At 48.2% G+C, this 14,044-nt stretch overlaps 1 protein-coding gene across 1 annotated transcript in view; it reads left to right on the top strand.

The window, feature by feature from the left end:
- The window catches only part of LOC134949880 (cytochrome P450 2C5-like), a 32,017-nt gene extending 26,994 nt beyond the window's left edge, over positions 1-5,023 (top strand). The window contains exon 4 of the mRNA XM_063938579.1: positions 4,350-5,023. Within this exon, the coding sequence (XP_063794649.1) occupies positions 4,350-4,396 (47 nt within the window). The 3' untranslated portion in view covers positions 4,397-5,023. The remainder of the gene's footprint in view (positions 1-4,349) is intronic.
- Positions 5,024-14,044: the final 9,021 nt, after the last annotated feature.

Raw genomic sequence — 14,044 nt, 5'->3', positions numbered from 1 at the left:
TAGATTTAAAGCCTACCTTGGATCTCTCTTTCCGGCAGACACAGGTCTGCTGGGGTTGAAAGACCTGCTGGTGACAAAATTGTCAAGTCAAGCGGAACGCGACCTGTCAACATCTCCTCCTTCACATTCTCCCGCAACTGGGGGTGCGAGGAAAAGGCTCAGAATTCCGAGCCCACCCGCTGGCGGTGATGCAGGGCAGTCTGGAGCGACTGCTGATGCTGACATCTGGTCCGGACTGAAGGACCTGACAACGATTACGGACATGTCGTCTACTGTCACTGCATATGATTCTCTCAACATTGATAGAATGGTGGAGGATTATATGAGTGACCGCATCCAAGTAGGCACGTCACACAGTCCGAACTTATACTGGCAGGAAAAAGAGGCAATTTGGAGGCCCTTGCACAAACTGGCTTTATTCTACCTAAGTTGCCCTCCCACAAGTGTGTACTCCGAAAGAGTGTTTAGTGCCGCCGCTCACCTTGTCAGCAATCGGCGTACGAGGTTACATCCAGAAAATGTGGAGAAGATGATGTTCATTAAAATGAATTATAATCAATTCCTCCGCGGAGACATTGACCAGCAGCAATTGCCTCCACAAAGTACACAGGGAGCTGAGATGGTGGATTCCAGTGGGGACGAATTGATAATCTGTGAGGAGGGGGATGTACACGGTGATATATCGGAGGGTGAAGATGAGGTGGACATCTTGCCTCTGTAGAGCCAGTTTGTGCAAGGAGAGATTAATTGCTTCTTTTTTGGGGGGGTCCAAACCAACCCGTCATATCAGTCACAGTCGTGTGGCAGACCCTGTCACTGAAATGATGGGTTGGTTAAAGTGTGCATGTCCTGTTTTGTTTATACAACATAAGGGTGGGTGGGAGGGCCCAAGGATAATTCCATCTTGCACCTCTTTTTTCTTTTCTTTTTCTTTGCATCATGTGCTGATTGGGGAGGGTTTTTTGGAAGGGACATCCTGCGTGACACTGCAGTGCCACTCCTAGATGGGCCCGGTGTTTGTGTCGGCCACTAGGGTCGCTAATCTTACTCACACAGCTACCTCATTGCGCCTCTTTTTTTCTTTGCGTCATGTGCTGTTTGGGGAGGGTTTTTTGGAAGGGACATCCTGCGTGACACTGCAGTGCCACTCCTAGATGTGCCCGGTGTTTGTGTCGGCCACTAGGGTCGCTAATCTTACTCACACAGTCAGCTACCTCATTGCGCCTCTTTTTTTCTTTGCGTCATGTGCTGTTTGGGGAGGGTTTTTTGGAAGGGCCATCCTGCGTGACACTGCAGTGCCACTCCTAGATGGGCCCGGTGTTTGTGTCGGCCACTAGGGTCGCTAATCTTACTCACACAGCTACCTCATTGCGCCTCTTTTTTTCTTTGCGTCATGTGCTGTTTGGGGAGGGTTTTTTGGAAGGGACATCCTGCGTGACACTGCAGTGCCACTCCTAGATGGGCCCGGTGTTTGTGTCGGCCACTAGGGTCGCTTATCTTACTCACACAGCGACCTCGGTGCAAATTTTAGGACTAAAAATAATATTGTGAGGTGTGAGGTATTCAGAATAGACTGAAAATGAGTGTAAATTATGGTTTTTGAGGTTAATAATACTTTGGGATCAAAATGACCCCCAAATTCTATGATTTAAGCTGTTTTTTAGTGTTTTTGGAAAAAAACACCCGAATCCAAAACACACCCGAATCCGACAAAAATAATTCGGTGAGGTTTTGCCAAAACGCGTTCGAACCCAAAACACGGCCGCGGAACCGAACCCAAAACCAAAACACAAAACCCGAAAAATTTCAGGCGCTCATCTCTACTGACTGGGCCATTTTCTCCTCTGCTTCTGCCTTTGCACGTCTGATCACTTTCTTAGAATCCTTCCATCTGTGAAGATACACCTCTTTGTCGTTATTATTTTGAGTCTGTTTGTATTTCCTAAAAGCCATAATTTTTGCTTTCACACTAGTTGAAACTTCTTTTGTGAACCACACTGGCTTCCTTTTCCTGTTACTTTTCCTAACCTTTTTGATACAAAGGTCTATTGCACTTCGTATTGCACTTTTCAGTTTTTCCCACCTCTCCTGCACTCCTTCCAAGTTCCTCCAGTCTACCAGTGAATCACTTAAACATCTCCCCATTTTTGCAAAGTCAGCATTTCTAAAATCCAATACTTTGTTTTTGTGTGACAGGAGTTGTATTCTGTCTTTATACTGAACCATACTGCTTGATGATCACTGGATCCCAGGTGCTCACCCACATATATGTTGGATATCCTATCACCATTTGTAAGAATTAAATCTAATATTGAGTCTTTGCGAGTGGTTCCCTCACCAATTGCTTGAGAGATGCTCCCTGTAAGGAATGTAGAAATTTGCCACTTGTAGCTGAACTTGCAAAAGACCCCGCCCAATTTACATCAGGTAAATTAAAGTCTCCCATGATTATGACTTCTCCCTTTAAAGTCATTTTAGTGATGTCCAACAATAGGTTCCTGTCCAAATCCTGCCCCTGGCCTGGTGAAAATCAAATGAACATAAGTATTCACAGCCTTTGACATGAAGCTCAAAATTTAGCTCAGGTGCATCGTGTTTCCACTGAACATACTTGAGATGTTCCTACAGCTTAATTGGAGACCACCTGTGGTAAATTCAATTGATTGGACATGATTTGGAAAGACACAACCCTGTCTATATAAGGTCTCCCGCTTGACAGTGCATTTCTAAGAGACAGGATTGTCTCGAGGCACAATCTGGGGAAGGGTACAGATAAATATCTGCTGCTTTGAAGGTCCCAATGAGCACAGTGACCTCCATCATCCGTAAATGGAAGAAGTTCGGAACCACCAGGACTCTTCCTAGAGCTAGCCGGCAGCCTAAACTGAGTGATCAGTAGAGAAGGGACCTTGGGGTAATTCAGACTGGATCACTGCAGCAGCAGTAATCACAGTATGAATTACTGTGTGGGGTGCCCATGCGAAGCAGCTGTACTACGCATGCGCACCCTGGGAAGCCAGTGAGATGCTATCAGCATCTCACTGGCTGCGATCGCCTCTGCCTGATTGACAGGCAAAGGCAGTCGCAGGGCAGGAGGGAGCGTGCCAACGGCTTTAGAACAACATTTTTGGGGCACGGTCTGGACAACGGAGGCGTGTCTGGATCATTGAGGTGGCGGGCTGCGGCTGCTGTATGATATCACACGCAGCCGCTGCGACCCGAAACATGGCCAGTAGCTCCCTGCCAGGGTGCAGGAGCTGCGCTAGCATCAGGTGCAAATGCATTGTCGCCATATGATGCTTTTGTACATGTGCGGGGGGGGGGGGGGGGCAGAGCCTGACATGAGGGGCGGATTAACCCTATGCTGGGCATCCCCCACATGTCAGAGTAACTGATCGAAGATGTGATAAATTTAGCACATCTTCAATCAACTCTGAATTACCACCCTAGTCAAGGAGGTGACCAAGATCCCGATGGTCACTCTTTCAAAGATACAGCATTCTTCTGTGTGAGAGAGGAGAACCTTCTGGAAGAATGACTGTCTCTGCAGCAATCCACCAATCAGGCCTGTATGGTAGAGTGGCCAGACAGAAGCCACTCCTTTGTAAAAAGCACATGGCAGCCTGCCTGGAGTTTGCCAGAATGCACCTAAATGACTCTCAGACTATGAGAAACAAAATTCTCTGGTCTAATATGACAAATATTAAACTCTTTGGTGTAAATGCCAGGCATCATGTTTGTAGGAAACCCGGCAGTGCTCATCACCAGGCCAAAACCATCCCTACAGTAAAGCTTGGTGGTGGCAGAATCATGCTGTGGGGATGTTTTTCAGCGGCAGGTACTCGGAGACTAGTCAGTATAGAGGGGAATATGAATGCAGCAATGTGCAGAGGGGATGCAGTCAATTTACCTACAATCAAAATCCCAACAGTCAAAACACTGACATAAAAATGTCACACTGTCAAAATACCGACATTAAAAATGTCGACAGGTCAAAAAATTGACATGAGTTTTTCATTATATTTTCATTGAAACCGACTTATTCATACTTCACCATCCCAGTGAATGCGGAGGGAGAATATAATAGTGTCCGAAGCATGGTGAGCGCAGCAAGCCATGCAAGGGGATGCAGTACACCTATACCGTATCCATGTTGACCTATGTCGACATACACATCAATTATTTTAAGTGTTGACTTTTTGACTTGTCAACGTTTTAAACGTCGGCATTTTGGTCGTGTCGACATTTTAAATGTCGGTATTTGACCATGTCTGTATTTTCACCTTGACGGTATTTTGACCATCGTTCAATAGTTGTTGGTATTTTGACTGTCATTATTTTGATTGTAGGTAAATCATACAGATCCCAAGCAGAGACATCACGGATGAAAACCTGATCCTGTAACTCTTGTCCTCATACTGGGGTGATGGTTCATCTTTCAGCAGGACAGTGACCCTAAACACACAGCCAAGATATCAAAGGAGTGGCTTCAGGACGACTCTGTGAATTTCCATGAGTGGCCCAGCTAAAGCACAGACTTGAAACTGAATGAACATCTCTGAAGAGATCTGTAAATAGCTATGCAACGATGCTTCCCATCCAACCTGATGAAGTTTGAGAGGTGCTACAAAGAGGAATGGGCGAAACTGCCCAAAGATAAGTGTGCCAAGCTTGTGGCATCATATTCAATAATCACAGCTAGACCTGATTACTATGGGCACAATATGTGCGATAACGGGGATCACTTCAGAAAGGATATTGGGCATGATGTATCATTTAAATACCGCCATTGTGTCTCAGTCTGAATTCTTACATCCTCTGAGTACTAGCTCTTCAATCTGCTCTTAGCGGCTCAAGCCTGTAGAATCTCCATAGCCTAAAACATGTCAGATGTAGCTAGATTACTATTCTTTAACAGAGCCATGATGACATGTATAACAGTCATCCACACAGTGGTAAACTTCCTCTGTACAGTTCTGAATAAGATTTGGTTACACCAGAGGATTCAATCTGCAGAAGTGTTCCATGCAGTCTGCAAGCAGATGGGTTTGTGAAGTAAATTGGTAACAAAAGCATACACAAGCAATCAGTAGTATTTTGTTAGAGTAGGGTGTTTATAGTAAAACACACTGCACCCTTGGAAGATTTCCATAACTAAGTTCATCTAGGCTGCAGAGGGTAGCCATGAATTTTTGGTTTCAGATAGAACGGCCATTTAGGACCACCAGTTGAAAAGTAAGGTATTTTGATGTGCACATCAAGAGAGCTTTGTAAATGGCCATCAGTCAATGCAACATTGCTTAGATACATTTGAGAATTCCCCATCATGAACAAATTATTTTCTTATATTAAAAGTCCCATTTCATGTAGAAGCATGTCATGTTACCAAAGGAAATGTTTTGCTGTTATTTCAATGGTGAGGTATATTATATGGATTGTAATTAGTTTCTGATTAAATGTTCTAAGTAATGGCACAGTACTTAAAAAAACATTAATTAAGTTTTACTAAATTGTTACCAGTGTCAGTAGTAACTATACTTTAATTCATAGAAAGGGTAAACTGTACTCTACTTTTGTTATTTATAAACTGTAATGTTAAGTTTTGTCTCCATGTGCTGTCCTTTGTACAGTGAGTACAATCTGAGTAATATACATAATACAGTATTTTCTACTGTATATTTATACCAGAACATTAGATGATATTTTGAAATTTTCAAAAGTCATTGACTAAATGTTATTAAGAACAGCTAAGGCAATTCAATCAGTATAGTTTTACTAAACAGGACAAGTTTAGGACTTCCTGCTCTGCCTCTGAGATGTTAGGCTGCACTCTGGAGCTGCTCTGCTGCCACCAGCTCTAAATAGCATTTCAAGGCTGTTTTACAGCCTCCATTATGGCCCCGGGACCCCCCGAAACACCACCCAGAGATCCTACCTCACATGGAGAGATATTTTTCTCCCTTGATGCCTGGAAAAAATAACAAACAGAAGTCCCAGCAAGGTGGGCAGAAATCCAAGATGGCACCAGACACTGCAAGCACTGCTATTGAGGCTGAATCTGCTCCTTTCTCCTCACCAGACACCTCAGGTGAGCAGAAACACCACTAGTTATTCCCCAAATAGAGATATTCCTTCCCCAGACACACCAGTTACATATGGGGATATGATAGTAGCAATCAGAAAGGCTATAGGTCCCTTGCTACAACAACAGCCAGCATTACAGAGCAGTTGAACCAACTAGCACAGAAAGTGAAAGTAAATAAACAGAGAGTGGGAGAGTTATTCTCCGATATGGCAGCACTCAAGGTGATCCGAGTTAAACAGGACTGCATTCATTCTCAAATATTAAAAAAATTAGATGACCTTGAGAACAGATCGCAGAGACAGAATTTGAGGGTGGTGGGGCTCCCCAAAACTCTTAAAGGGCCGGCATTGCTGAACTTTTTCAAAAATTCACTTCCCATCTTATTTCGAATTACAGACTCCTGCTCAGACCTCGTAATATAACAATCACACAGAGTGGGACCGCTACGCACCCACGCTGGAGCAAGATCATATGTAGTTCTTTTTACATGCCTGAACTTCCTGCATAAGGAGGCGTTCTGGAGCGAATAGAGAAAATGTTGTGAACTTGTTTGGGAAGGGAACAACATATTTCTGTTCCAAGATTACTCGGCAGAATTGACTAATGCATGCAAAGATTTCGCACTGCTGTGCTCGCATCTGGTTAAATGTAGAGATGAGCGGGTTCGGTTCTCAAAGAACCGAACCCTACCGAACTTCACGTCTCAAGCCCGGATCCGAGTCAGGCTTGGGTTTTCCTGCCTGACTCGAAACCCGAACGCGGCAAAATGTCATCATCCCGCTGTCGGGTTCTCACGGGATTTGGATTCCATATAAGGAGCCATGCGTCACGGCCATTTTCACTCCAGTCTCGGAGAGTGTATAGAGGACGTGTCCTCAGTGTTCATTGTCTGTGTGGGGGCGGGAAAGTGGGGTGGCAAGTGTTGTGCTGCTCAGTCCAGTGTAGTCACTCAGTGTATTGTGCTGCATCAGTCCAGCCAGTCATAGTGTTGGTGTTTTCTGCTGCCATATATCCAGTGTAGCTGTATAAAGTGGTGCTGTGTTGTTCAGACCAGTCCAGTGTAGTCAGTGTATTGTGCTGCATCAGTCCAGCCAGTCACAGTGTTGGTGTTCTCTGCTGCCATATATCCAGTGTAGCTGTATAAAGTGGTTCTGTGTTGTGTTGTGTAGAACAGTCCAGTGTAGTCAGTGTATTGTGCTGCATCAGTCCAGCCAGTCACAGTGTTGGTGTTCTCTGCTGTCATTTATCCAGTGAAGCTGTTTAAAGTGGTGCTGTGTTGTGCAGACCAGTGGTAGTGTCCTGTCCATCATTCATTCCAGTGAGGAGGCAGTCACAGTGGAATACGCTGCTGCTTACGACAATGTGAAGAGTGTCCGCAGTGCGGGATGAATCACCTAGTATTGATATAATAGCTCCAAATAAAAGGGTTATTATACAAATTAATTTTACAGGTTTTGCCGTGTGTGTGTGTGTGTGGTTTAGGGGTACGCTATCCTGTTCCACCAATATTGTGCGTGTATCACATCTGGGCAAATTCCAGCACGTACCATGTTGTTTGTGCCGCACACTTGTGTCGCTTAGCTTAGTGATACAGCTACCTCATTGCACCTCTTTTTCTTCTTTGCATGATGTGCTATTTGTGGACTAGTTTATTTAAATCTGCCATCTTCTTTGCAACTGCAGTGCCACTACTTAATGTGCAAGGTGTTTGTACCGCACACTTGTGTCACTTAGCTTAGTCATACAGCTACCTCATTGCACATCTTTTACTTCTTTGCATGATGTGCTGTTTGGGGCCTAATTTTTTTTTGTGCCATCCTGCCTGCAACTACTATCACTTCTAGATGGGCCAGGTGTTTATGCCGCACACTTATGTCGCTTAGATTGGCCATCCAGCTACCTCTTTGCACCTCTTTTTCTTCTTTGCATTATGTGCTATTTGGGGACTAGTTTTTGAATAGTGCCATCTTGTCTGCAACTGCAGTGTCACTCCTAGATGGGTCAGGTGTTTGTGACACACACTTGTGTCACTTACAGATGTGTCCACTATTACCTTTCTGAAAAAAGTATCATGGCCTGCCGTTCATGGCACGAGATAAGCTTTCCTTTCAAGATATACACGGCAAGCCATGTGTATCTCGTCTGAAATATAGTGCAGTACCACTTTTCAGACAGCAGGTGGCATTTTCAGAAACTGAGTAAGCAGAAAGTCTGATAGAGAGATTCTAGAGGGAGTAGTTCTGACCTGATCCTAGTAGCATTTTATGTGCAAATGGGCAAAACCATGGGGGTCAATCCGAAATGATCGCATGCTAGTTTTTTTTCGCAGCGGTGCGATCAGGTCGAAACTGCACATGCATATGCACCGCAATGCGCATGCGCGTCGTACGGGTACAAAGCGGATCGTTGCTTAGCGATGGATTTAATGAAGAATCGATTCGCACAGCAGATCGCAAGGACATTGACAGGAAGAGGGCATTTGTGGGTGGCAACTGAACGTTTTCTGGGAGTGTTTGGAAAACGCAGGCGTGTCCAAGCGTTTGCAGGGCGGGTGTCTGACGTCAATTCCGGACACGAACAGCCTAAAGTGATTGCCCCGAATTTACGTCAGATACCCACCCTGCAAATGCATGGACACACCTGCGTTTTTCCAAACACTCCCAGAAAACGGTCAGTTGACATCCACAAATGTTTTCTTCCAGTTAATCTCCTTGCGATTGTCTGTGCGAATGGATTCTTCATTAAATCCATTGCTCAGCAACGATCCAGTTTGTACCCGTGCGACATGCCTGCGTATTGCGGTGCACACGCATGCGCAGTTATGACCTGATCGCAGCGCAGTGAAAAAACCTAGCGTGCGATCAGGTCTGCATGACCCCCATGGTTTTGCCCATCTGCTAACAAAATTGCGGCTATGGGGGGTCATTCTGAGTTGATCGTAGCCCTGCAAAATTTTGCAGGGCTACAATCTGGAACAGAGACAATCGGGGGGATGCCCAGCACAGGGCTAGTCCGCCCCGCAGGTCAGTTCCGCCCCCCCCCCCCCCCCCCCCCCGCAGAAGTGCAAAAGCATTGCACAGCGGCGATTCTTTTGTACTTCAGGAGTAGCTCCCGGCCAGCGCAGCTTTAGCGTGCTGTCCGGGAGCTACTCATCGCTACACGGCCCGCAGCGGCTGGTCAGCAGCAGCGATCGGGTTAGAATGACCCCCATGAACCATATGTGCAGGCCAATTTATCCATCATGCACACGGGAATATCAGCTGTAGCAGCTAATTGTGAAGTATTAATATTTTTCCAATACATCTCATACTAACTTCCAACATGTACCTTGCTCAATGTTGCCAATATGTTTGAAAAAAGCTTTTCCCTTATGATTGATAATGTGCTGATGAAGAGTTCATACAAACTCCACACAGAGATTCGATATGGAAATTATGATACTAACTAAAAGGCACTATTGATACTTGTCATTTGTTGCAATTGATTGGTGGTTAAGGTGTGAGTAGAGAGAATTTTTGGTATTTCAATACCGCATATATTTCACTGGGATCCGGTCTGAAGATCGACAGTGTCTGCCATACAAGTGGGTGCTTCATCTGTCTGCCACAAATCGGTCCAGTGCTGAGGGTGTGTTGCCATAATAGGTCACTGGGTGCTCTGTCTGCCATACAAGTGGGTGCTGCACCTGTCTGCCACAAATCAGTCCAGTGCTTGGGCTGTGCTCCATAATAAGTCACTGGGTGCTCTGTCTGCCATACAAGCGGGTGAAGAAACATGAGACCCAGGGCCTGATCAGCCATAAGGCTGCAGCCTGGATGGCTGAGTCCTGGGGCTGGGGGGGGGGGGGGGCGCAGCAGTGGCACAATAGATGCTTAGGCTCTACCTACTACTGGAAGCTGCAGACAGCATGGAAGACGGCCCTTCTAGGAGACAGATGCCAGGGGTATTACTAGACCATTACCCAGCGCTACCCAGAATTAGCATGTAACCTCCTGGTACTAAGCATGTAACCCCTATGGCAACAAGCATATGTAACCCCTGGCAATGAGCATATAACCCCTGGCAACGAGCAAGTGACCGGGTCCGACTTCTGGTCAGCAGAATCACAGATGCTGGTGGCTTCTCCTCCCACCTCTAGCCACCAACAGCACCGTGGGCAGCAACATGGACATCCATATTTGCAGGGCATATTATCCATCAGGCACACGGGAATATCAGCAGCAGCAACTAATTGTGAAGTATTAATATATCTCCAATACATGTGGGGGTGCCAGTAGTGTCCTCGGTGCAGAGGTGCAGGTGGTGTAATCAGTGCAGGAGGGCTGGCAGTATCCCCAGTGCAGGAGTGTCAGTAGTGCTGGAGATGTCCTCCTTGCACTTGGTTGGTGGTTCCCAGGACACTTCTGGCACTTCCGCACTGCCAGCACCCCATAACTACTGCAAGGAGGACACCTCCCACACTGCCGACACTGCCGGCACTCCTGAACTCCTGCACTAAGGACACCTCCAGTACTCCCGCACTGCCAACACTGCCGGCACCCCTGCACTGAGGACACTGCCCGCACAGCGAGCACCCCTGAACTCCTGCACTAAGGACACCTCCCACACTGCCAACACTGCTGGCATCCCTGCACCGAGGACACGTCTGGCACTCCAACACTGCCAACACCTCTGAACTCCTGCACTAAGGACACCTCTCGTACTCCCGCACTGCAGACACTGCCAGGACCCCTGAACTCCTGCACTAAGGACACCTCTCGTACTCCCGCACTGTGAACACTGCCGGCACCCCTGCACTGAGGACACCGCTGGCACTGCCTGCACTGCCAGCACCCCTGAACTCCTGCAATGAGGACACCACCTGCACTGCCGACACTGCCGGCACCCCTGAACTCCTGCACTGAGGACACCTCCCACACTGTCAACACTGCTGGCACCCCTGCACCAAGGACACTTATGGCACTCCCACACTGTAGACACCCCTGAACTCCTGCACTAAGTACACCTCCCAAACTCCCGCCATGCCGACATTGCCGGCACCCCTGCACTGAGGACACTGCCGGCACTGCCCACACAGCCAGCACCCCTGAACTCCTGCAAAGAGGGCACCTCCTGCACTGCCAACACTGCTGGCATCCCTTCACTGAGGACACGTCTGGCACTCCAACACTGCCGACACCCCTGAACTCCTGCACTATGGACAACTCCAATACTCCTGCACTGTCGACACTGCCGGCACCCCTAAACTCCTACATTAAGGACACCTCCAGTACTCCTGCACTGTCAACACTGCCAACAGCCCTACACTGAGGACACCGCCGGCACTGCCCGCACTGCCAGCATCCCTGAACACCTGCAAGGAGGACACCTCCTGCACTGCCGACACTGCCGGAACCCCTGAACTCCTCCTGCACTGAGGACACCTCCCACACTGTCAACACTGCTGGAACCCCTGCACCGAGGATACTTCTTGCACTCCCACACTGCCGACATCCCTGAACTCCTGCACTAAGGACATCTCAAGTACTCCCACATTGCCGACACTGCCAGGACCCCTGAATTACTGCACTAAGGACACCTCCAGTACTCCCGCACTGTCAACACTGCCGGCACCCCTACACTGAGGACACCGCCGGCACTGCCTGCACCTGTGAACTCCTGCAAGGTGGACACCACCTGCACTGCCGACACTGCCGGCACCCCTGAACTCCTGCACTGAGGACACCTCCCACACTGTCAACACTGCTGACACCCCTGCACCAAGGACACTTATGGCACTCCCACGCTGCCGACACCCCTGAACTCCTGCACTAAGGACACCTCCAGTACTCCCGCACTGCCGACACTGCCGGCAACCCTGCACTGAGGACACCACCAGCACTGCCAGCACCCCATAACTCCTGCAAGAAGGACACATCCTGCACTGCCGACACTGCCAGCACCCCTGAACTCCTGCACTGAGGACACCACCCTCACTGCCAACACTGATGGCACCCCTGCACCGAGGACACTTCTGGCACTCCCACACTGTCGACGCCCCTGAAATCCTGCACTAAAGACACCTCCAGTACTCCTGTACTGCCGACACTGCCAGCACCCCTGCACTGAGGACACGGCCGGTACTGCCCGCACAGCCAGCACCCATGAACTCCTGCAAAGAGGACACCTCCTGCACTGCCGACACTGTCGGCACCCCTGAACTCCTGCACTGAGGACACCTCCCACACTGCCAACACTGCTGGCATCCCTTAACTGAGGACACGTCTGGCACTCCAACACTGCCGACACCTCTGAACTCCTGCACTATGGACAATACCAGTACTCCTGCACTGCCAACACTGCCGGCACCCCTGAACTCCTGCACTAAGGACACCTCCAGTACTCCTGCACTGTCAACACTGCCAACAGCCCTACACTGAGGACACCTCCTGCACTGCCGACACTGCCGGAACCCCTGAACTCCTCCTGCACTGAGGACACCTCCCACACTGTCAACACTGCTGGAACCCCTGCACCGAGGACACCTCTGGCACTCCCACACTGCCGACACACCCCTGAACTGCTGCACTAAGGACATCTCCAGTACCCCCACATTGCCGACACTGCCAGGACCCCTGAACTCCTGCACTAAACACACCTCCATTACTCCCGCACTGCCAACACTGCCGGCACCCCTGCACTGAGGACACCGCCGGCACTGCCCGCACTGCCAGCACCCCTGAACTCCTGCAAGAAGGACACCTCCTGCACTGCTGACACTGCCGGCACCCCTGCACTGGGGATACTGCCAGCACTCCTGCACTGAGGACAACTCAGCAGGAGGCGTCCTGCTATGGAAAACCATTCACTCCCACTGACATCGCTGGACAGGGGGAAAATCTCTCAGTGTGTATGCGCTGAGTGATTTTCTGTCCAGCAATATCTGTGATCATACAGGCTCAGCAAGATCACTCAGCACACAGAGCTGCACCAGCGATGTGTGCTGAGCGATCTGTCACTGCCCGTGTTCGCAATAGAGAAAACATGGGCGATGACTAGATCTTTCAAGCAAGCAGGGACGCGCATCACTATCGCTATAGTCCATACACAAATAGCGATTTGTGCTGAATTTCTAAGTGACTCAGTCAAATCACTTAGAAAAGCAGCCCAAATCGCTATGTGAGTGTGATCGTATGCAGGTCGTTCTGATTAACAGTATGGCCAGCTTTAGAGTCCAATTCCTAATTGTGTAGGTGTGAAAATCTCAGTGTGAGAGGCCTTTGAAATAGATTCCTTGGGGCATAGAGATACAGCACAGGAACATGAATTATGGGTGGGGGAAGGGCTGCTGTCCTGGAATTTGAAATGAACAGTGAACTTTTAGAAATTCAGAGCTTCAGTTTATTAATGCAAAAATTGGAGTTATTTGTTACTCAGAGCACAGAGGTGAATGAAGTCTAAAGTGACATTAAAGAATTAGTTAATTAAAACCTAATAGTGCTACAAAGTAACGGAATATATTATAAGACTTGCAATGATAAAATAATTCCAAATAAAGGTCCTCATTCTGAGTTGTTCGCTCGCTAAGCCGCCACCTACTGGGAGTGAATCTTAGCATAGTAAAATTGCAACCGACTGATTTGCAATATTGCGAATAGACCTCTCTTAGCAGTTTCTGAATAGCTCCACACTTACTCGGCATCTGCGATCAGTTCAGTGCTTGTCGTTCCTGGTTTGATGTCACAAACACACCCAGCATTCGCCCAGACACTCCTCCGTTTCTCCGGCCACTCCCGCGTTTTTCCCAGAAACGGTAGCGTTTTTTCGCACACGGCCATAAAACGACCAGTTTCCGCCCAGAAACACCCACTTCCTGTCAATCACATTACGATCACCAGAATGTAGAAAAAACCTTGTAATGCCGTGAGTAAATTACCTAACTGCATAGCAAATTTACTTGGCGCTAATCGCTCCATTGCG

The sequence above is a fragment of the Pseudophryne corroboree genome, chromosome 8 (genome assembly GCF_028390025.1).
Source record: "Pseudophryne corroboree isolate aPseCor3 chromosome 8, aPseCor3.hap2, whole genome shotgun sequence".
NCBI classification, from domain to species: Eukaryota; Metazoa; Chordata; class Amphibia; order Anura; family Myobatrachidae; genus Pseudophryne; species Pseudophryne corroboree.
Note: the sequence above shows the minus strand (reverse complement) of the source record. Positions and strands in the feature narration are given on the sequence as shown.